A 22,023-nucleotide genomic window follows, 5' to 3' on the forward strand; every position below is an offset into this window, starting at 1 on the left:
TTTTTTTTGCGGTACGTAGCCTCTCACTGTTGTGGCCCTTCCCGCTGCGGAGCACAGGCTCCGGACGCGCAGGCTCAGCGGCCATGGCTCATGGGCCCAGCCGCTCCACGGCATGTGGGATCTTCCCGGACCGGGGCACGAACCTGTGTCCCCTGCATCGGCAGGCGGACTCTCAACCACTGCGCCACCAGGGAAGCCCTGGAGACCCCTTTTTGTGTTGGCCAGGAGGAGTGTCCTATGAAGGAGCTGGTAGCCCCTGTCTCTGACTCAGGTTTCCTGTAGGAAACCCATAAGACCTCCATGTCCCGCCCTCGCCCTGCCCTCTGGGTCTCCCAGCTGGCTGACCTAACATCAAGGGGTATCGGGCCACTTAGAGAAGTCGCAGAGCTCCCTGGTGACTGCAGCAGCAAGATGGGCCGGCGCTGCCCTCCTGGGCACCGGGAGCCAGGCAGGCAGCCTCGGAGAGCTCACCAGAAGCCCCAGCAGGTGCACTGGGAACCACCAGATTAACAATGGCAGGAGGGCAGGTGGGCCCCGGCAGTTAGTTGGCGGGAGGAAGACAAAAGAGGGCGCAGGAGTAATGGGGGCGCCACGTGCTCTTCCCCCGACACTTGGAGGCTTTCCAGAGGCAGCAGGAAACCTCAGGTTCCACATCCAGATCCTCCCCATCGGCAAGAATCAAGACTTCCGTGAACAAAGCAAAACAGAGATGGTCGGCCTGTGTGTAAATTCTCACTGTTGGGCAAGGGAGGAAGGTGGCATAGCCCAGCCAGCGTCTGCCGGGGCAGGGTGATGATGGTAATCATGGTAATTCTCGTGTGTTGAATACTTCCCAGAGCGAGACTCTGCCAGCTGCTCTATAAGCATTAATTTAATCCCCGGACCTTCCCTGTGAGGTAAGGATCCTTCATCCCCTTTTCACAGAAGAGGAAACTGAGCCACAGAGAGGCTCAGTCATTGGTCCAGGGCCACACAGCTCATAAGAGATGAAGCCAGGACTCAAACCCAGATCTGTCTGGCCCTGCTATACCACCTTCTCTGAACTGGTCCCCACCAGCCATGTGGGGTACAGGGGACAAGGTGGGTAGGACCCAGGTACCCCAGGTAAGAGGAGAACTTATGTGGCTCTTCTTTGAAGTGAGGCCAACACTGTTGGAAACAGAAACATCCGGTTCTCCTTCACCCCCCGCCAGGCAGTGGTCCCAGGCTGAGAAAGCAAAGCCACAGGGGTCTCCAGCCCACAGAAAATTCACCTGTTGGGAGACTATGGTACAGGGGCAAGAACACAGACCTGGGAGGATTCAGCCCCTGCTCTGCGCACCCAGAAGCCTGCAGCTGCGGACGGGGCTGGGGCGGGGGTGTTACTATTGCCACTGTCATCCAAGGTCCAGTGACTCAGGTCCAGGACGGCACCTTCCCCATGAGACCGTCTGACTGCTGTCCAGTGGGGACTAAGGCCACATAACGGGTATCTTTAAGCCATTAATTGCGAAAATTAAATATAGTTTTAAAAAAACATGTAAATAATGCATATCTTTCCCCCAGTCTCACTCCTCAGAAGTAAACATTGTTAAGTCTTTAGTGTGTAGTCTTTCATGACTTCTCTCCCTCCCCTCTCCCTCCATCTCTCTTCCTCTCCCTCTCCCCCCATCTCTCTCTCTGTCTCTCTCTCTCTGTCTCTCACTCACACACACACACACACCCCACCCCCTCCCCGTCCGTACACTTACTCGAGGACAGCTCTCATGCTAATGCTCGCATTTCCACCTCTCCTTTGTCAAGGGCTGCATGTAACTCTGATGGTACAGATGAACCATAGTTGATTCAGCCATTTCCCACTTGCTGAGTATTCAGGTTATTTCCAGTTTTTCTCCATTACAGACAGTGCTTCGCTAAGCAGCCTTGAACACATAGCCCCACGCACGTGTCCAGGCACACGCATGCCTTTCTCGAGCCTGGATTTCCAGAGGTGAGAGAATGGCTGCGTCAGAGGCTGGCTGACGTTTCATTTCTACTGCAGGAGCCCCGAACAAGCTACCCACGCCTCGGACGGTGGACAGGAGGAGGCAGGGATGAGGACGACCCCTGCATCTCTAACCCCTTTCTCTTCCCCCACAAGGTACGAGGTGACCTGCCAAAGCTCTGAGATGGCCAAGGACATCGTGGTGCCCTCCTTCGACTCCAAGAACAAGCACTGTGTGTTTCAAGGTGACCTCCTGCTGTTCAGCTGTGCCGGCGCCCACCCCAGGCACCGGAGGATCTGCCCCTGCCGGGACTTCATCAAGGGCCAGGTGGCTCTCTGTAAAGACTGTCTCTAGCTGCCACCGGCTCGTCCCCGCATGCACTCTCCTGGGGAAGACGGTGGCTCCAGCCCCATCCGGGCAAGGCCGGTGGGTGGGCAGAAATCATTCGGGGACTCTCGCCAGAGCCTGAACTCTTTGGGCGGGAGGTCTCGACTTGGTATTGCTCCCGCTGTGGTCGGAGCATCACAGCGGAGTTCTCACCAAAACAAAACGAGAGTCGACATCAGGCCGGGAGCCTGGCTTCTCCCTGGCACAAATTCATTTTTAATTTTGGAGGAGCTACTGTAGGGAGACTGTCTGTGCAGCTGCTCCAGGGTAGAAAGAGAATTTCAAGATTCATTTAAATGAAACAGAACCAGAGGAGGAATTGAGCTAGTTGGGAAGAACTTCGTATGGGAACATTCCTAAACCCATTAACTTATTTATTTGGGAGGGAGGGAGGGGGAGCTGGGGAGGGCAGAGAGGGATTGATCACGTGTCTCGTAACTTCTTCGATTTTCCTCTGTTGGCCATCCACCTTCACTATAATATTACTACTGTCTGCTTCGGGCAGGGTGCACTGTGGGGTTGATGGCATGCTTAAGGGCAGCTATGGGGACCTAGCTCCTCGAAGTGGATGGTGGCAGAACAGAACAAATCTTGTGTGCTTGCCACACGGCAGCTAGGGCACAGGCAGCCCCTGGCGTGCGGGGATATGCCTGTGTGGTCCAGAGAGCCCACAGGGACCAAAGATGGGCTGCTTTGCAGCGAGAGGCTCCTTTTCTCCGTCCTACCCCATCCCCAGCCGAAAACACACTCGCACCGGCACCCGCACCCACACCCACATACAACCTTGGCTGTAATTTCTGGTTCGGATGAAAAGAGCTACCCTTGGAGCTCTTGGAGGCCATGCTCTTTCCCCCTTAAGAGAGTCGTCCTCGAGCTGAGATTTGGACAGGAGTGAAGCTGGTCCCTAAGAACCAGGAGCACCACCGGAGCTGGGTTCTAGATGGATGGGCTTGTGTTGTATTCCCTCTAAAGTCTGATGTCACTGAAGTCCAGGGAATGGGGCTCTTGGTGAACTTGCAGGCCAGGATGCATGTGCAGTGTCCTGGCCACTCACCTGTGAGTGTGGGTGCGGCTTGCAAGGGGTAGGAATATGATGCTGGCTTTTACTCCAGGCACAAATATTTGTGGGCAACAGGGCGGGGTGAGCCGCTTGGCAGGTTGGACCAAACCGCAGAGACACCCCCACCCCCCGCTTTTGTGTGAGTTCCCTGGTCCTGCACACCTCCACCCCGTGCTTCAGTGCTGTGCGTGTAAGCGTGTGTGTTTCTGCGATGCCCCTGGCATCTCCGTACTGGTAAGAGTGAGCCCTCTTCTATCTCTGGCGGAACGTCCCCCTTACGAGCTGTCCCGTGATCCGTCCAGCCCCCTCACTCATGCTTCCGAGTGCCTTGGTCGCCGAGCAGAGCAGCTGGGCAAGGCTAATGGCCTGGGTGGGCCTTTGGGATGTGAGGTTAAAGTTAGAATTCTGCTTTCTGAGGACCAGAGGGAGTGTGGAGACTTGAGTTATGGGAAGTTAGATTCCGCCTGCTTCTAGATTCTTCTTGGGTGTAAATTTAATTTAATCAAGCGCACAGCCAGCCTTTTTTTCTTAGACCCTCCGTGGGTCTTAATTGCACCTCCCACCTTAGAGAATGGAGGGAGGGAGGGAGGAAGGGAGGGCAGCCAGGGTCTCCCCGACCCCATGGGTGGCCCGCATGTGCCAGGGAGAATGCTGGCGGGGAGGTCTCTCTGCTCTGAGCGTGGATGCAGGGGCCCGCCCGTCACAACCTGGCTGAGAACAGCAACAAGGATGGAGGGTGCGAGTGCCTGGGTGCTTTGAAGCTTTGCAAGGGCGGTTTCCTACAGTGGGAGGAAACAACTGCCATCCCTGCTGTGGGGAACTGCTTTTCCCTACAGATGGGACTCCTGGCTGCAGCCTCGCTAGTGGCAATTGGCTTGAGGGCCCAGACCTGCAATTCCTGGGCCGGTGCTGCCCTCTTCTGGGCTCTTCTGGGAGCTTTCAGTGCTGAGGACGTGAGTGCCAGTGTTTGACCAGCAGGGGGGGCAGGCGGACTGAGACCAGTTTTCCACTCTGCCAGATAAAGCCATTTTGCAAGAGAGAGCTGTTACAGCCAGCCCAGGAGCAAGGAAGTTGGAAAGCCCTGTTCTCAGAAAGATTCTGTGCCGGGCTTGTGTTCCAGAAGCTGCAGGGATTGTTTGCTGGCTGCCCCTGAGCTCAGGGACTCTCCGCCTTCTGGAGAATTCCTCTTCTCCACATCAGGACTCTCAGGTCAGGCAGCCAGGAGAGCACCTCCCCCATTTGAAGATTCCTGTGGCTTCCCCCCATTTCCAGTAATGGAAGTAAGCCAGAGCTCTCTGCCCGCAGGGCTGCTGCTCCTGGGGCAAAGAAACCCACACTCCAGTTCTTGAGGGCATTATGAACAGAGGCAGCGACACTGAATGTATACTGGCTCTCAGGCCTCCACACACGTGGCCCCAGTCTGGTCAGCGACCCAAGAGGACATTGGGATAGGGACCTCCATCTGCCCTGCGCAGGAAGGGGTGCGATTCCTGCCTGCCCTGGGAGAGGAAGGCACCTCTCAGAGTGTGGGCTGGGAGCCTTCGATGGTTTTGCCAATGCCGATCTTCATAGAATCCTAAACCAATTAATTGGTAATTGATGACAATTCCACAGGGAGAGAAATCCCCAATCAGGATTAGTGTCTTCTTGTGCTCTGAGCGTCTCTCATTTCTTGCCTGGTCTTTAGTTTTCGTCATTTTTTTCCTAAAAGATTTGGGTGTTTTTTTTTTTTTTCCTCCACTGTGATCCTAAGTTCTTAAAAAAAAAAACTCGAGGGAAAACATTTAATTTATTAAAGGAGAGAAAGCTTTCCTTTGAAATGTAAAGACTTTCGGGAATAAAAGTTCCTGAAAGGGGAAACACTTCTCATGCCAGTAAACACCTCATTTATTTCTTGTATGTAATTCGATTTGCACACGTACAATTGGAGAAGCTTTTTGCATTTTTGCTTAGATTGGGTTTTGTCACTGCTTATAGTTTACTTTTTGTGTGTTTTGCTGTTATGTTTGGAGATATTTCTTTGGTGATATTTATTTTTTCTGAGGTGCCTTTTCACTTTTCTTTGGGGTTGGTTTTTGGAATGTGGGGTTGGTTTTTGGAATCTGGGTTTTGTTGAAGGAAGCTAGCAGACTCCTCCAGCTTGGAGATAGGACGTGCCCTGGCATCACTGAGGGCAACTCAGGCTGGGCGCCGGAAATGCCCTCCAAGCCCCCCCTGGGCCACAGTGTAGGGGCACATACACCCCCGTGAAGCCATGAGAACCCCCAAGAAAAGGTCTGACTTCCTCCAGGCCAGCCCATAGGTTCCCAGGCTGCTCAGCCAGGTCTTTGGGTTTGTTTGGGGACTGCTGGTTGCCACGTGCCACCCCGGGAGCTTGGTGAGGTCTGGCCACAGCAGAAGACCAGCCCTACCTGAGGGGCTGCACTGAAGGGAAGCAGGCCCTGCTGAACTCATGGAAGCACTGGCCCCAAACCACTTCATCTGGTTAGCGGGATGAAGGGGAAGAAATACGCACCCCCTTTTTTTGTTTCTTTGGCAAACGTGGGGTTCGCTAAAAGTGACTACTCAGCTTCCCGGTAAGCTCACTTTGGGGTGCCCCAGTGCAGCTCACTGGTAGTGAAGCCACGAGTGTGACCAGGTAGACAGAAACTCTTCTGTTTATGGGTGGATTTGTGCTTTTTAGACCAGACCAAGGCAGGCCACCCCGTTCTCCGAGGTGGCTTACCTAGATTGTGTATTTAATGGGGACATTGCCACCCTCTCCCATGCCCCCCCAATTCTTGATTTAAAAAAAAGGTCTGTTAACGACAGGCTCTGTTGTGTTACTCTCCCAAGCCTGGAATGTTTTATTTATTGAAAACTATTTTCACTTCCACACTGGCTTCATTCTAACCCCGTCCATCCCTCTGGGGCTGCAGAGCACCGTCATGTGCAGAGGTGGATGGATGTGGAGAGATGCAGGCTTCCTTAGGAAGGTAGGAATGTCCTAAAGCAGAGGGCGGGGTCCTTTCCTTCTTGTGGGCTTCAACAAAAAAATGGAAAACCAAGTTTTTATAGCAAAAGGCCAAATTAGCTGTCTAGTGTCTGATGCAGAAAAAAACTACCCTAGCTTTCTTAGCACTTAGGGTTTTTGTGAGGATTCAGTTTAGCAGTGAGTTAGCAGTGTTTAGCAGTGTCTGGCATAGAGTAAGCCCTAGTAAATGTTAAATATTGTTATTCGCCTTTCATAATATTCGAGGAAAAAAAGAGCTGAGCTCATTTCCTATCCTTGATTCAAAAGTAACACCTATGGGAGAATACTCCCAAGCTGATGGAATGTTGTAGGACATAGTGGTGGAAGATACCTGAGTCCTGTGTCCACCCTGCTGGTTAAAATGCACTGACTGGAAAATATGCCTGACTTCAGCCCCAGATGGAACTGGGCCGCAAGAATTAGCAAACTGAACATAAGAGGGTGACCTCTGGCCACATGCTGGACTGCACCCCACTCTTATCTTCTGGACCCTTCCAGGGTTTTTCCTTGCAGAACGTGGTGAGCTGGAAATTGAATTCTCTGACAGACTGTCCCCTTAAAGTTACCCATCTTCCTCTGAAATGCAATGATAGAGGCGTTTCTGTTTTTTATTGAAGGGGAAGGGAATGACCAATTGAACTTAATCGCTCCCCAGGAAGCCCCTTTTGGCGCCCCCTGCTGGCCAGGGTGGCTCCTGCACTGTCCAGCCCAAGAGGATCAGACTCCCAGGCTGGTTAGTTGTCACGTTTCTCTCACGTTAAAGGTTATTCTATGGGGGTGGCGGGGGCATTTTCAGAGCTCCAAGAGGCTGCTCGGAGCTTAATGATGTTTTCCCAGATCACCTGAATGTCAGTTCGCTTTTTTGGTGGGGGCGGGGTTTCAGCCTCTTACTTCCTTGGATAGGTTTAGAGTTTTATCTCCTCTCCTATTTTGGCCCTATTCTGCATAGATTGCATTTGTGGAAAATGGAGGAATATGTTGGAGTCTGGTGTCTTTTTCAGATCCTTTGGATTCTCTTCAGCTGAATCAGCAGTCATTTAAGATTGGGATTTACCTTCTTCAAAGCATCATTTCATCTATTTTTCCCAGATCTTGTGGAGCCTTCAGATTACCCCCCAGCCCCCTGCATCCGGTGAGGCATGACAAAGGGACGCAAGGGCAGCCGTGCGCTCGTGCGTCGGGCAGGGCCCCGTCTGGGTCCGTTGGGGGGCAAGGGTAGTCCTGGAGGCTCAGAGCCTTTGCGGTCCTGGAGGGCTCCCTGGGCCAGCCGGCCAGAAACCTAGCAGAGGCAGCCACCTCTGGCACAGCTGAGACGGAGCAGATGTGGGACGCCTTTGCTCACCGGCCTGCCCAGGTATGAACAAAACGAACAAGAGCGGAACAGTCTATGCCAAAGGAGATGGTGACGTCCTTTCTGCTGTAGTTGCTGTCACAGCCTTGGTGTCTGTAAGCTAATGGCCATTCGCATCTATGTCTTCAGCCAGCTCCTGGTACAACCATTTTCTACTGTTCACTTCTGGGGTTAAGTAGTGCGGGGTTCTGCAAATAAGGCGTTGCTGTCAAATGTACTGTACCGGCGTAGAGAGCACTGCTTTGTTTTCCACTGTTGTAGAGAAAACTAGGGAGAACTTTATTTTTCAATAAACTTTTCTTGTGTGACAGATGGAAGTGATTTGGGGGCGGGGCGGGTGGGTACCAGGGCGCCAGCAGGACCCCGTCCAGCTGCATCCCCCAGCGGTGGCAGCCACTGACGGCGTTTCACCGTTTGCAGGTACACTGCCAAAAATGCTGATAGGAAGGTAGGTTTAAGGGATTGGGGAGGTGGGGGCTCACTATGGAACCCCCTTTCCCTTGTATCATCACACCCACCAGTACTAATTGCCGAGCACTCTCCCTGCCCTCCGCTCACCTAGAAGGGAACTGAGTTTGCAAGTAGACTGTTGTTTGTTTGTTTTGTAGGTAACTGTACTAATATCAGATGTTTAAAAATCTTGAAGGATGTGCTAGCAAGATAGATAGCCCTTAGGCTATCGGAGGGCTTATTAGACCTGGAACATGTTTCCCCACTTCAGAAAGAGCACTTTGACCCCAGGGCTCAGTGTGGTTAGGCACAGGCCCTGGGAACAAGGAAGTTCAAGTTCATGTTCCCACCAGGGGCTTGTTGTGGGGATGGTGGAGGGCCGTGGTGCAGCCTCTCCGAAGCTGGTGAACCTTCTGGTCTCTGCCCAGAGCAGAGACACCATGGGAGACAGCCGGCATGTTTGATGGAACACACGTCCCCAAGGAAGGTGAGCATAACTTGAGTGCCTAAGCTTGGGGGATGCCACAGCATAGCTGCCACAATGGGAACTCCATCAAACAGTAAATACAGGGAGAAAACCTGCAGAAAAGAAACCTATTGAATCTTGCGTTTCCCAGACCTGGACCATGTCCATCTTTTCTGTGCAACATGGTAACTAACAGCCCATAGAATATGCCTCAAAATGCCGTTGGTTTAATCGGATGCTTTCAGCATGCCTTTCTCTCCAAGGTCAGCGACCTCTTAGAAAGGACCACACCACCTCCCCTTCCCCGGCCTAAGGTAGCTGGGGGGTGGGGGTGGGGGGTCAACTCCAGGCACCACCACATGGACATATGTGGCTACTCTCTCTCTTCCCCTCCCTGAGCCGGGGGGGTGAGCCTGATTCCCCCTCCCGCCCCGTCACCCCATGCTTCACCCACAGCAGTGACAACCTTCACCTCCCCATACCGTACAAAACAGGTCAAGGTTTATTGGTCACCGTCGCCCGGACAAGCAGCAGTGCTAGAGGTACAGAATGTTGCGTCTGGGGAGACAGTTTCTGTGTGTGTGTCTTTAACAGAATCTACGCCTAACGCTGCATAAACCGAGAACAGCTTGTTCCTTACGACGTGAACAGACTGTAATGTACCATTACCACTTCACACAGCATATAGATACATATATGGATAGATTATATAATTATTTATTACAAATAAGCTGTAGTTTCATACCTCTCCAAAAGGGATCCTGTGTTTACACGTACGTTCGGGTCCTGAACGTACAAGGAAGGGTCAGGGGCTGAGTTCGACCATGCAAAAGCTCACACATCTATCACGAAGCACTTTAAAAATAGAATGGTCTCCTCCTTTAGAACACATCTGGTGTTTAGATTGAGGATTAGTAAAACAGTATGAAATGAATGAAATACACGGACAGAAATTAGGAAGTGGTAAAGGGGTGAGGGACCAAAGGGTACGGTCTTCTCTTAAAATCTTCCAGGAGACTCCGGGCCCACGTGGAGGACCGAGGAGGTGGGTCTGGGGAGCTGCTCTCCATTTGAGGCTGGGAGCACCACAGAGGCATGCCACCAAGCAGACATCGTATCCTCCCCACACGAACCTTTTTACTGCAGAAGATGGCAAAGGTCAGTCCTCCCGCCGGAGACGGGGTCCTGCTCCGTGCTCATGGTCCTGCGGTGTTTGGCGGGGGCGGTGCAGGGAAGCAGGGCAGTCCGACCTGCTGGGGAGACCTGGTTCCCGTGAGCACAAAGAAAGTGAACGTTCAGTTAAGCATCAGTACCGCCTGCCTGCATGGAAACCTCTGGTGGCCCTGACAGTCCTCATGCGGATGCGGGGCAGCCGGCCCGGCCCCTTCACTCAAACATCTCGTAGTGGTGCGTCTGCCTCACCCTGGGCACCATGTCGATGAGAAGCCTGCAAAGAGAAAGGCCGGTCACCCCAACACAGACCCTCCGCAGCCCTGGGCCTGAGCACTTGGGAAACAGATGGGGGCTTTCTGTTTGTTTTTTTATAAATATAATTCACACCCTATAGAATTCCTACAATTCAGCGGGTTTTAGTACAGGCAACCATCACACCCACCTAATTCCAGAACATTTTCATCGCCCCCCAAAAGAAACCCCATGCCCTCTAGCGGTCACTCCCCACCCCATCTCCCCCTGACAACCACTAACGTACTGTCAGTCTCCATGGGTTTGCCTGTTGGGGGTAGTTCCTATAAGTGGAATCATTCAAGATGTAGCCTCTGGTAACTGGTTTCTTTCGTTGGGCGTGTTTTCGAGGTTCATCCATCTATCAGTAGCATGAATTGGTACTTCATTCTTTTTATGGCTGAATACTCCACTGCATAGCTCTACCACATTTTATTTATCCATTCATCAGTTAATGGACGTTTGGGTTCTTTAAAACTCGCATACGTTGGGCATACGAGTTGTCTCTACTTTTTTGCCTACTGTGAATAATGCCACTATGAATGTTCACGCATAGGTGTTTGCGTGGATGTGAGTTTTCGTTTCGCTGGAGTATATACCAAAGGGTGGGAATGCTGGGCCAAATGGCGGCTCCGTGTTTAACATTTTGAGGAACTGCTAAACTATCCCCAAAGCGGCTGAACAATTTACATTCCCACGGGCAAGATACGGAGGTTCCGATTTCTCCACATTCTCACCAACTCTTACTGTCTCTCTCTTTCATTATAGCCATCGTAGTGGGAGAGAGGAGGCATGTTAACATTTAAAAGCTCAGCACCTTTGAGAAACTCCTCTTTTCAAAGGCCGACTCCAGCCTAGATGCTGGATGCAGAGCCAGCGATACCTGCTGGGCACTTCTTCAGTGAGAGGCCTCAGGCTGGGCTAGAACCAACTCTACGTGGAGCCCTTCTGCACCGAGTCCCTTTTGTAAAAAGTTCTCTAAGTGTGAGGTCCTGGCATCTGTATAGCACATGGCAGAGGGGACTTTAAGGGAGAGGAAACCCCCACCCCACAAACGCCTCCCTGGTGCATCATCACGACCCTCACTATAGAGAAAGAAAGGGGCACAAATCTTTAGGCACGAAGGGTTAGAAAGGGAGGACCGTTCAGTGAACTAGAAAGACAGCAGACAAAAGCGGACCCTTTGTGACTGAAAGCCTAGGCCCCTGGTCCAAGACCCTGCCTCACCAGAGTATGTGACGGCTGCAGGAGGCTTTTCCAGTCTCCTGACTTCCCCCGGGGGGCAGGAGGGTCACAGGTACAAGACATGATCGTCAGGGGTGGGGAACATAGCCCCCGTGGCCGCCCAGAGAGCAAAGAGGAAACAGCACTTACTTGATCCCGTAGGCGAATATGGTGAGGCCGATCAGCACTCCGATGCTGCCATCCAGGTACCAGACCGCCGAGTTGTGCTTGAACACCTCGGCGCTCAGAAGAATGGAGAAGCCCATCACGGCCCCCACGAGGGAGTTAAACCCTGGAAGAGAAGCAGAGAGGGGCTGAGGGCAGTGCCCAGTGAACTTGCTTAGCCGCCAGGAAAACTACCCAAACGCCAGGCATGCCTCTGCATCCTGGAACGTGTACTGGAAGGGATGTTCCAGAAGCACTTCTCGGGTGATAGCCACCACCTCAGACACCCACATGGTTTGACAAGTCTCTGCTCACATGTCACCAGAGGCCTCCCTGGATGGAGCTGTCACCCTCACCGTCCATCCCCTGCTGGCCACCATGCCCAAGTGACAGCCTGTGTATGGTTCATGTCTTCCTCCCATGCCCCAGGAACACAGGTCTCCAGAGGGGCAGGGGCACCAGGCCTGCCAAACACACAGGGGACATTCAATCGTCAGTGACTCACATCTGTCCAGTGTCTGCTGGGCAAGTACAGAGCTGGGATCGTCTCAACTCTGTGAAGTCAGATTATCACCCTCGTTTTACCAATGAGAAAACGAAGCTGAGCAGAGTGAGTGAGGTTTAATAAACTGACGGGTTAGACAGGTTGAGAGGATGCAGGGCCGGGATTCTACCTGAACCCATGTTCTTTCTCTGCCATGTCTCCTAAGTCACCCAAGGATTTTTCACTCTCTGGGAAGGAAATGCAAAGACTAGGATTAGCTACCTGGTTGCAGAAAGGGCAATCCAACCAGAACTGGAGCTAACAGACGTCGATCACCGTCTCCTTTCATACATGTCACCTCAGTGGGTCCCCATGACTGAGGCATCGCACTTCCAGTCTACCTGTGGGTTTTCCAAGGCCACATGGGAAGGGAATGGTTCAGAGGGGCTCCTGGGGTCTCGCCGTGCTGTGAGCCACAAGGCTCTTTGCCTGCCCCAGCAAAACTGGGGCCTGAGAGCACCTGCAGGTCCACGCTGCCTGGTGGTCCCCTGGCAGCTGCCCATGCAGGCCAGTAACCTCTCCGACAGCAGGCCTGCTCCGTTCCCTGGCAACTCCACCTGGGTAAAGGTGCCATGCTTCTGCTGAATAACCTTAAATGCATTCACTCACTGTGGGCTGCACCTCTGCAGGGGTGTGGGGTGTTCTAAATGAGGAGAGGAAGAAGAGTATAGGGTAGAGATGACTTAGGCCAAGCCCTTTCTCAGGATCCACGGGGTAGACCTCAACAGGCTGCCCCTCAACAATGGGACCGAGATGAAGCTGGGCCTACAAGGACATCTCTGATTGCCTGTTACATCACACCCTCTTCTCTCCCCTCAAATCTCCCATCATCTCCCCACTCCAGGTCTCAGCTGAGGACTCGGCCTGGTACTTCTTAGAGCACATAGATAGATTCAGACACCAACACCTCATCTTCCCAACACCAAGTTCACCGCCCACCTATGCCTGCTGCCCTCACATACTCAGCTGCTTCTCCTGTTATTGCCATTCCTATGGAAGACTGGTGCCTTCATCCCTGTCCATTGAAGGGCTTTGCTCTTGAATTTCTTCTCCCTCTCCTGGGTCACTCCCACTGGGATAAGTCTTAGCATCATCACCCACCTCCACCTCCTTCCTTGACCCACCACGATCCCCATTCACTACCGCCCTTCGCAAAACTCCCTGGAGAGCTGGCTACCCCATCACACCTCCCACTCTCCACCCTGTCCCACTCAGGTCCCTCCCTCCCCCCAGTGCTGCCCTGGTCCTGGATGGCTCCTGGCTGCCACAGGCCATGGTTAACGCCTCGTCCTCATCGTACGCTGCACTCTGCTGCTTTCCCTCTTTGCACTCTAGTTGGTCCTTCTCAGTCCCCTTTGCTAGACTCTCCTCCTCGAGCCCATCTGCATGCCTGGCTTAGTCCCCTGAACACTTCCTCCGCCTATATTCTCTGGCCAGGTTCTCACCTCCATCCCATAAGCCAGCATCTCCCTAGCTCTCCTTCGTCCTGCCCTTTCCCCTCAGCTGCAGACATACAAGCATCTCAACACACTCAGAGCAAAAACTGCAGCCTCCCAACCATCCACCCTCCGGCCACCCTCTCTGTGAACAGCGCCCCCGTCCACCTAGCTGCTAAAGCCAAACATCAAGGAGCCCAGCCTGGACTTTTCTCACATCCCAAATCTCGTCCACACATCAAGTCATTCTTGCCAACTGTCACCCCCCAAACCCGCCCCCAGTCTACCCCCTCCCCGCTGCCCCTCCTGCCCGCATCCCCTATCCTCTCCATGATTCCCCTCGCAGCAGCCAGACCGACCTCTGTAGCGAACTGCAGCCCGGTTCTGAAAACCATCCAGGCTCTTCACGGCGGGCGAGTCCTACGCTGACCAGCCCTTTCCTCCTCGTCCCCCCGTTCCGGCCACGCCGCCACCTGCGGCCGCCAGCCCCAGCCTCCCCTCCAGGCCTCCGCCGGCCGGACCCCTCGTCCTGGGGCCTCCCCGGCCTGGCCTCAGAGCCCCTAAGGCCGCCCCTCCCTCCCCCAGCCACACCCTCCTACCGGGCGCCCTTGCTGCTGCTTCGCGGTTCCCCGTGGCTCCGCTCTCCGTAACAGGACATTTCTACCATTTTTCTTTTTGCCGACATCCCCCTCTTTCCCACCAGAAATGTCCGCGTAAGGACAGGAGTTTTGTGTCTCTCCTTGCTCCGCTCCAAGTCCTAGCACAGGGGCGGCCCTTCTCGGGGACTCGACTGATTGCTGCGTTAAATACTGAGTTAACGGAGGGAGGGGGGAGGGGAAGGCATGCACATGGCCTTAAGTCATGGACTCCCACCGGCCGGGCTGGGCCGTCCCGAGGGAGAGAGGAAGCCACCGCTGCCCAGGCTCTGGGGGCCTCCCCGCCGAGGCGGGCCTGAGGCTAGAGCTCTGGGGAGACAGCCCCCCCCCCAGAAGCGGAGGATTTACCCCTGAACTTCAGGGTGTGGTCTGGGGCCCCCTGGAGAGCCAAACTTCCCCACTGGCTTCCCCAGGTTCACACCTGGAGGAGCCTTCCAACCCACTTTCACCTCAATACAGGTGACATGGGTTAGCAAAGGCAAACCCCTCCACCTTCCTGCCACCGGGGACCATATCCTCCAGAGGCCAGTCCAGGGAGTTGCGTGGAGAGAGGGGCCGGAACTTGCTGGGAGCCTGCGGCGGGTGAGGGCTATTCCAGGTGGGGCCTCCACCTGCCCTGCTGTGTCTACCTGGGGATCCCGGCCCACCGTCCACAGGGAGCACTTGTACCCCTCCCCCAAGGCCTCCACTGCAGACAGCAGACCTGACAAAGAGCTTTCTCTGGGTGCCCTGGGGGTAGCGGGAGGGCAGGGCTGGCATCAGCTTCACCTGAGATGTGTCCCAAGGCAGGTGCCAAGGCCAAATCTCTAAGCCTTCCACCTTCGACCAACAGGAGACAGGCGCCCTTCCCCATGCTATGTCCTGGCCTCCCCTTCTCAGGGCCGCCCGGGGACAAGGCTGCAAGCCAGGCCCCCGTGGTGGTAGTTTCTGTGGCTCCTCCAGGCTCGCTCACCTCTAGACGATGGGGAAAAGCACTCAGCGTGCTCCCCATCTCTGTTCACCACGCGGCTCACGTAAGTGACTCCACTCCGCCCTTCTGTCACCGCAGAGTCTCTCCCAGATCCTCGCACGCAGAGCGCTTTGGAGCTCCCCCCTCTCCGTCCTGCCCGTGGTTTTGGCCTCTGCATATCACATCTCAATTCTGCTTCCATCTCTCCCCAAGGAGGGGGGCGGCGGGCCCACTCTGAGACGGGGGAGGCCGTATTTCTCTCCTGTCTCCTGATACATCAGGATCATCAAGATATTTCCCCTCTCCCATTAGAAGAGGCTGGCATTTACCCTCTTGCGTCTGGCTGTCCCTTGAGTCTCCCTGTTCTTTTTAACAAATGGAATCAGATGAGTCCTCTTAAAAAAAGTCTCTGCAGCCCACGCCTTTTCTCAGAAGGCCACCAAAAGCGTCCAGAGACCACTACCCTGTCAAGGGGCTACCTGGGCTGGAGTTTACCTCTCAGGCATCAAGTTGGGGGAATTTTGTTTTGGGGGCTGGCTAGAGGAAAAAGGCAGAGATGAGCTGGAGATGGCTGCTGCCCCAGGGCAGACTGGAATCCTTCATTCTTCTTTCTCCATCTTTGTCATGGGTACCAGTGGGCCCCTGGGGCCCCCAGAGAAGCCCGGAGGAGCTCAGAAAGGCTGCAGAGGGTGGGAGGTTCCCCCAGACAGCCACTAGATGTCCACTCACTCTACCAAGTCACTGGGCTCTGCCCGCCCAGGACCCACCAGCCTCCCCTTGCCACAGTGGGGGGGACCCACCCACCCCACGCAGACTCCGGATGGTCCACAGCTGATGGAACTTTCACCCTGTTCACCCATACCTTCCAGGAGTCTCTGACCTGCTCCGCTCTGCCCACCTGTGGTTGTGACGGAGCCTGACTCATTTCAGCTGCACCTCTTATGAGCCTGTGCGGGGACACTGGAAACAGCACACCTGGACTGGGGGACGGCTCCGTACCCACCCTCCTGCCTCCTTCAGAATTTTAGAGGCTTCCTAGCGGCAGCTACTCCCCAGGAAGGACACGGAGCCCACAGGCCACCCATCTTCCTAACGAGGCACACAAGGCCCCATCGGTCACTCACCTCTGGGCCACTAGTCCCCTCCCCACCCAGGCCCATACGCTTGTTCCACCTGCCTGTTAAAAGCAGGACTCTTGCCAAAAATCAACGCTGTCATCATCTTAGAAAACAAAATAATGTCTGAGGCGATCTTGATTAGAGGCTCTAACAGTCTGGCTTTGATGACTAGACAAGAATCTGTGTAATTAAGCACATATTAATTGTATGCAGGAAATTCTGATTCAAAGTTCATGTACTTGAAATCCACTACAGACTGTTGATACTTTAGAACAGTCAACTCAGGCCCCTCAACTCGGGTTTCCAGCTGTCCTGCGGGCAGCGCTGGAGCCCAGCTGCTGGCCCCTCGTTCAGAACTCCCCCCAGGCACCTTTCCACCATCTTCCTCTGACTTGTAGTATTAACTTGCTGCCCAAAATCCTTTTGCCTTAAATAATGCAGAGCCAGCTTCAGCCTAGTCCTGATAGCAAGGATCGCATGCTGACTAAACATCCAAAGCAAGAAAACCAACCAGACATGATTTCCTGCGCTGCACAGCACAGCCTGGGGAAGGAAGTCTGGAATTTACCAGCACCCTGTTGTCCCCATTCCCCTGAAGATCTGCCTCCTGACTAAGGGCACGACCCAGGGACAAAGGAGCAGTACTTCCATCCTGCTCTCGAACCACAGAGAGGGGTCATTACAAAGAGAAGTGGATGGTATAAGTGAAAACTGCTCCACCAACAGGGTGGGGCAGCCTGGCCTGGTCCACACAGAGCTCCAGCTTAGCAACAAGCCGCCTCGCCAGGTGACAGGTGACGCCCGCCCGCCTTCCCTCCCAGCACCAGAAGCAATTGGCTGGACTTGGAGAGAAAGCACTTGGCCTGGCCCCCTGCCCTGGGCCAGACCAACAGTACCGGCACGCATGGTTCCCGAAGCCCAGCCGGCCCCCGACCTCCCCACGTGAGGGAAGAACAGAGAGCAGATCCTTACAGATGGTTCCCTACTTCTGTTCATCAATGAATGAGGAGAATCAGGATCCCAGACAAGGCAATTCGCAGGAGGCTGTAATTACTGCCGCCTATGTAGCTGACACTCCCACCAAGCGGGGGGCTGCGGGGGGCTGCAGAGTGCGACAACCATGCCCCCTGATGGCGGGAAGGGGCCCTCACGGGTGACAGGCTAGGGGACCGGGGTGCTGCCTCACCTCTTAGCGACAGCGCCCTCTGTCTTGCTCTGCCAGTCTGTCTCTCCTCAACCGCCACAGCCAATTCATCCCCGAGCCCTGCCCATGTTATAAATATCGCCGACCCTTCCTCCATTCCCCCATACCAGCACCCGCCCCGACCCAGGACACCACCCCGAGAGCTCCCCAGAGACCTCTCCCCTCCATGAGGCCTCTCCGCTCCGTTCTCTACCTTGATGGCCACAAGTCTCTTTTAAAAACATCCATCATGTCACCTCGTCTGTTTCAACATTTAGCAGAACATCCAAACTCCCACGCTTGACCTAATGTGCGGAATGGTCCGCCCTCGCCCACTCGTCGGGGCCCCTCATATCCTCCCTTCCTAACTCTCCCCCCCCCCGCAGATGCCCCAGGCTCCCTTCCAACTCGGCTACCTCTGCCTGAGGAGTGCCTGTCCCCGGCTTTCCGCCTGTCGGTGGAACAATTTTCACTTAAACCATCCACTTCTCTTCGTAATGACCCCTCTCCCTGGGTCAAGAGTAGGATGGAAGTACTGCTTATGCAGGTGGATGGTTTTGTATGTGAAAATGATGACATCTGGAGTTATTTCATTAGAAAACACATACTTCTCATCAGGGGCTTCTCTTACACCATACAAAACGGTGGGACGTTAGAACGAGTGAAGCCTAAAATAGAACGAGTGAAGCCTAAAATAGAAACAGCATCTGGAACGCCTATAAAGAGTTAGGTGAAGTCACCAGTCGAGGGAGGGGCACCCACTGTTCTGAGAAGAAGGGGGTCAAGCCCCGTGGTCGTGGGTAGAGAGGGGACAGGGCCTCCTGCCTGGCGGCCTGGGAGGAAGGTCTGACTGCTGGGTCCACATTCAGGCTCCCGGCCCAGTGTCTCGGCTGCAGTCATCTGAATACAGAAAGTGCTGATATCTGTAAGTCAGAGGGGATCTCTGACTTAAGGGATCAACTCGGCGGACAGAGTGGCGCCTGCTGGGTACCCACCACCTGGAGGCCCGAAAACTGTGCTGACTGGTGCAGCTTCCCCCAGGCCTGCCTTCCCGACCCCCGTGTGCAAGGTAAAGAGACTTGGAAAGGAAGGAACAGAACACGTCGCTGGAGATTCAAGGTCCAGCCAGACGTCTGCTCTGTTCAGGCCTAAAGGGTGCAGGCAGAGCTGTGCCACTCAGAGCAACAGAAAAGAACCTCGAAGGTGGCTGGAGAACCCACACCCAAACTCCTGGTTAGTGCTCTCAGCACAAGGCCGCCTGTGCTCTCATTCCTAAGAAAAGGAGGATGCCACAGCCAAAGGAGGCGTTTTCTTTTCCAGCTTAAAAAACACCAGACCACAAAAATCACAGGGAGTGAACACTTCTCCCCCAATCCTGGAAGCATCACTTTGACCTCCTGCCTGCCTGCCCCACCGTGCAAAAGTCCGGTTCCACACACGGCAGGGCATCAGCACAGGATGAGGAGTCCAATACCGTGTCACCATGCTCGTCTCTTGGGAGAGAAGGGCCCTCTGACCGCCATCCACCCCGTCCTCAAAGGATAACAGCTACCCGCACGTGACTGCACCCACGTATTGCACATAGGAGAGAACCCTGAGAATCTGAGGAGGAGGGAGCGGTGCTTTCCTTAAAAAAGAAATCATGGGAATTCCCTGGCGGTCCAGTGGTTAGGATGCAGCACTTTCAATGCCGCACTTTTCAATGCAGCACTTTCAATCCCTAGTTGGGGAACTAAGATCTCACAGGCTGTGCAGTGCAGCCGGAAATAAAAAAAGAAAGAAAGAAGAAAGAAAGGGAGGGAGGCAGGGAGGGAGGGAGGGAGGAAAGAAAAGAAAGGAAGGAAGGAAGGGAGGAAGGAAGGAAGGAAGGAAGAAAAAGACCTAACGATCTCTGCTCTACTTTGTGCAGGCACATCCACCAACCCACCAGCTTTTACCTTTGGACCTCCCACCCCAGGGCACACGGGCTCAGGTCGCTACTCCCAACCCCCAGAAACTTCACACGCTCCAGGATAAAGAAAAAGAAGACAGCCCGGCAGTAGTGTCCATCATGTTTCTAGTTTACATGCCAGCACTGGTTTGCAAAAACGGAGACGTGCTTTTTCTGCTTTCACACATCCTTCTCTGTCAGCCCAGAGGCCACGCAGGAAGCTCCTCCTGGCCCACAGGACGCAGAGAGCCACTTCCGCCTGGTTTGGGTCTTGAGCAGAGGACACACGGCTCATTTCCCTGGCAAAGCCCTGGTCACTGCAACTTGAACTCCCAGGTAAGTGTTTCACTAGCTGGAGGGGGAAATGGGCGTGGAGCGCTCACCAAGGAAACCTACATAGAATCCAGGGAAGACATTTCCTTTTTCTTTGGAGAATGCACCTCAAATGCAAGGCTCTGGGAAGCCCTTTGTGCTCCATGATTAAGAGCCTGGGGAGCCGTGAGCCACCCTGGTAGGAGGTCCCTGTGGAGGTGATTCAGGAAGAGTGTATTCAATTCCTAGGGCACAAGACATCTGCCCTGATAGGAAACCCTGAGAATCACTAAACAGCCTGGGGGGAGGGGAGGACAGTGAGGAACAGATTCCAAATTGTTGAGCTCTTCTGCAAGACAAGCAGCTAAAAGTGACCCAAACAGCATCTTCCCTCACTGTGAGCTCAGCCCCTAGACACACTGGCCTTACTCACCATCGGTTATGAGGGCTCTGCTGGTCAGAACCTTCCCCAGCATAAACTTCAGCACAGCCAGGATGCTGCAAAGGATCCCACTTAAAATGGAGACGCTGAACAGGAAATCATCCTAGAAGAGAAAGTTCCAGATTTCAACAGTTCAGCTCAGGCTAGAGCAGATTGCAAGCCACTGGCCTTTGTTCCCAGAACAAATCATCAGTGAAGCATGCTGCCACCAGGTGGGGTGTGTTGCTTGTTTTTATACTTCAGTTACCTGTGTCACTGGGAATTAAAAAGGTGATCAAAAACGAATAATCCAGACTTATATTTCCTTAGAAACCGATTACACACTTCTTTTCCTGTAGGAGATTCCCCTTCCCGCTATTCTGCCAAAATGGTTGGCAATCACTGATCAGTAACGGAGTTGGTCAAATGCTAAAAATAGTGACTTCTATGTAGAGGTTTCCATGGATAAGTCAAAAAGCAGCTGACTGCAAAGTCTGGAACATGTAAGTAGACCACTGGCCTAATAACAGAGCCAGCTGAACTTGCCATGGGGTCCATTATGGCTGGAGCTACTTATAACCATATTTTTTCCTTAACTTCGCACAAGCAACTGGAAGTTCAATTATAGCCTTCAAGGTGGGAAAAGGTATCTAAAAATAAAGTCTGCTATTGATGTTATCTTAGCACTTACTATAAGTTGTTAGCTTACCTTTGCAAGCAAATGCATGAGTCACATATGCAAAAGCGAGTAGCCGTATATCTATCTCCTGATAGCAGGGCCCATAGGGCCTCTCAGCTTCGGGCTCCCAGGCATCACTCCCATGAAACACAGCCTCTAGATTCCCCAATATTAAAATGCCAGTGCCAGCAGAAATCTCATACAGCATCACATATACTCAAAGAAATAGGATTCCTTAAGCTGTTTATTAGTCAACTAACAGAAAGCTGGGAAGAGGAAGACAGCCTGTTTCCCCAGGTTCAACACTCAGCAAAGTGATCTGAAAAATCACCTTGCTGGAAAACAGGGTATCTGCAAAACATCAAAGCATCTCCCCCAAGGGAACTAAGATCCCACATGCCGCATGGTGCAGCAAAAAAACAAAACAAAACGCACCTCCTCCACACCACTGATCAATGGCGGTTGGTTTTAACAGATGTCCACAAATCCCGTGCTACTCCCCAAAAAGGCACAGCTTAATTCCCTCCTCCACTGAGCATCGACTGGACTCATGCCTCGTAGCGAACAAACAGAATACAGAAAAGAGGAAAGTAGTGACTTTACAGGGGGGAAACCCAGTAAGTGATCAAGATGAGCACGACCGTGCATAAGTGATGCCGCTGTCATGTGCCTGCAGGTAGGACGGGACGTGAAGAAGAAGGAGGCCTCTGGGTGTTCCACCCCCAAATCCATAACCTCAGTTGAATCGTGAAAAACCATCAAACAAACCCATGTTGAGGACAGTCTACAAAACACCTGAGCGCTACTTTTCATACATGTCAAGGTCATGAAATTTCAAGGTCGTGAAAGACAAGGAACCACCGAGAAATTGTCACAGATTGGAGGCTAAGGAGATGTGAGGACGAAATGCCACAGAAACAGAAAAGGGCATTACATGGGAAAGCCGGAGGAATCAGCGCAGAGGCTGGAGTTGTGTTACTAGTGTTGTTACCCCCTAGTTTAGGTAATGGCACCCTGGTTATCTACGTGAGACGTTATTTAACCTTAGGGGAGGCTGGAGGAAGGGAATATGGGACCCCTCTGTAATGTCTTTGTAACTGATGTATAAATCTGAAATTATTTCAAATTTTGAAGTTTTTAAAAATAATCACCTCAGTGAAGTTTCACTTCCTCAAATGACCAGTAAGGACTGTGCCAAACCTGGCCTCTGGACGGATCCCCAGTCCCTGCTGTGCATGAGGTTAATGCACC

At 53.4% G+C, this 22,023-nt stretch overlaps 2 protein-coding genes across 5 annotated transcripts in view; one reads left to right on the plus strand and one right to left on the minus strand.

Moving 5' to 3' along the window:
* Positions 1 to 2,711, plus strand: part of MGAT5 (alpha-1,6-mannosylglycoprotein 6-beta-N-acetylglucosaminyltransferase) — a 367,899-nt gene extending 365,188 nt beyond the window's left edge. For all 4 annotated transcript variants that reach the window (XM_060106214.1, XM_060106215.1, XM_060106216.1 and 1 more), the window contains one exon: positions 2,120 to 2,711. In XM_060106214.1, coding sequence (XP_059962197.1) covers positions 2,120 to 2,318 — 199 coding nt within the window. In that variant the 3' untranslated portion in view covers positions 2,319 to 2,711. The remainder of the gene's footprint in view (positions 1 to 2,119) is intronic.
* A 7,366-nt stretch (positions 2,712 to 10,077) lies between these two features.
* Positions 10,078 to 22,023, minus strand: part of TMEM163 (transmembrane protein 163) — a 254,477-nt gene continuing 242,531 nt past the window's right edge. The window contains exons 6-8 of the mRNA XM_060107331.1: positions 20,106 to 20,217; positions 11,530 to 11,671; positions 10,078 to 10,138 (exon numbers count right to left, since the gene is read on the minus strand). Coding sequence (XP_059963314.1) covers positions 10,078 to 10,138; positions 11,530 to 11,671; positions 20,106 to 20,217 — 315 coding nt within the window. The remainder of the gene's footprint in view (positions 10,139 to 11,529; positions 11,672 to 20,105; positions 20,218 to 22,023) is intronic.

This window comes from Mesoplodon densirostris, chromosome 8 (genome assembly GCF_025265405.1).
Source record: "Mesoplodon densirostris isolate mMesDen1 chromosome 8, mMesDen1 primary haplotype, whole genome shotgun sequence".
Lineage (NCBI taxonomy): Eukaryota > Metazoa > Chordata > Mammalia > Artiodactyla > Ziphiidae > Mesoplodon > Mesoplodon densirostris.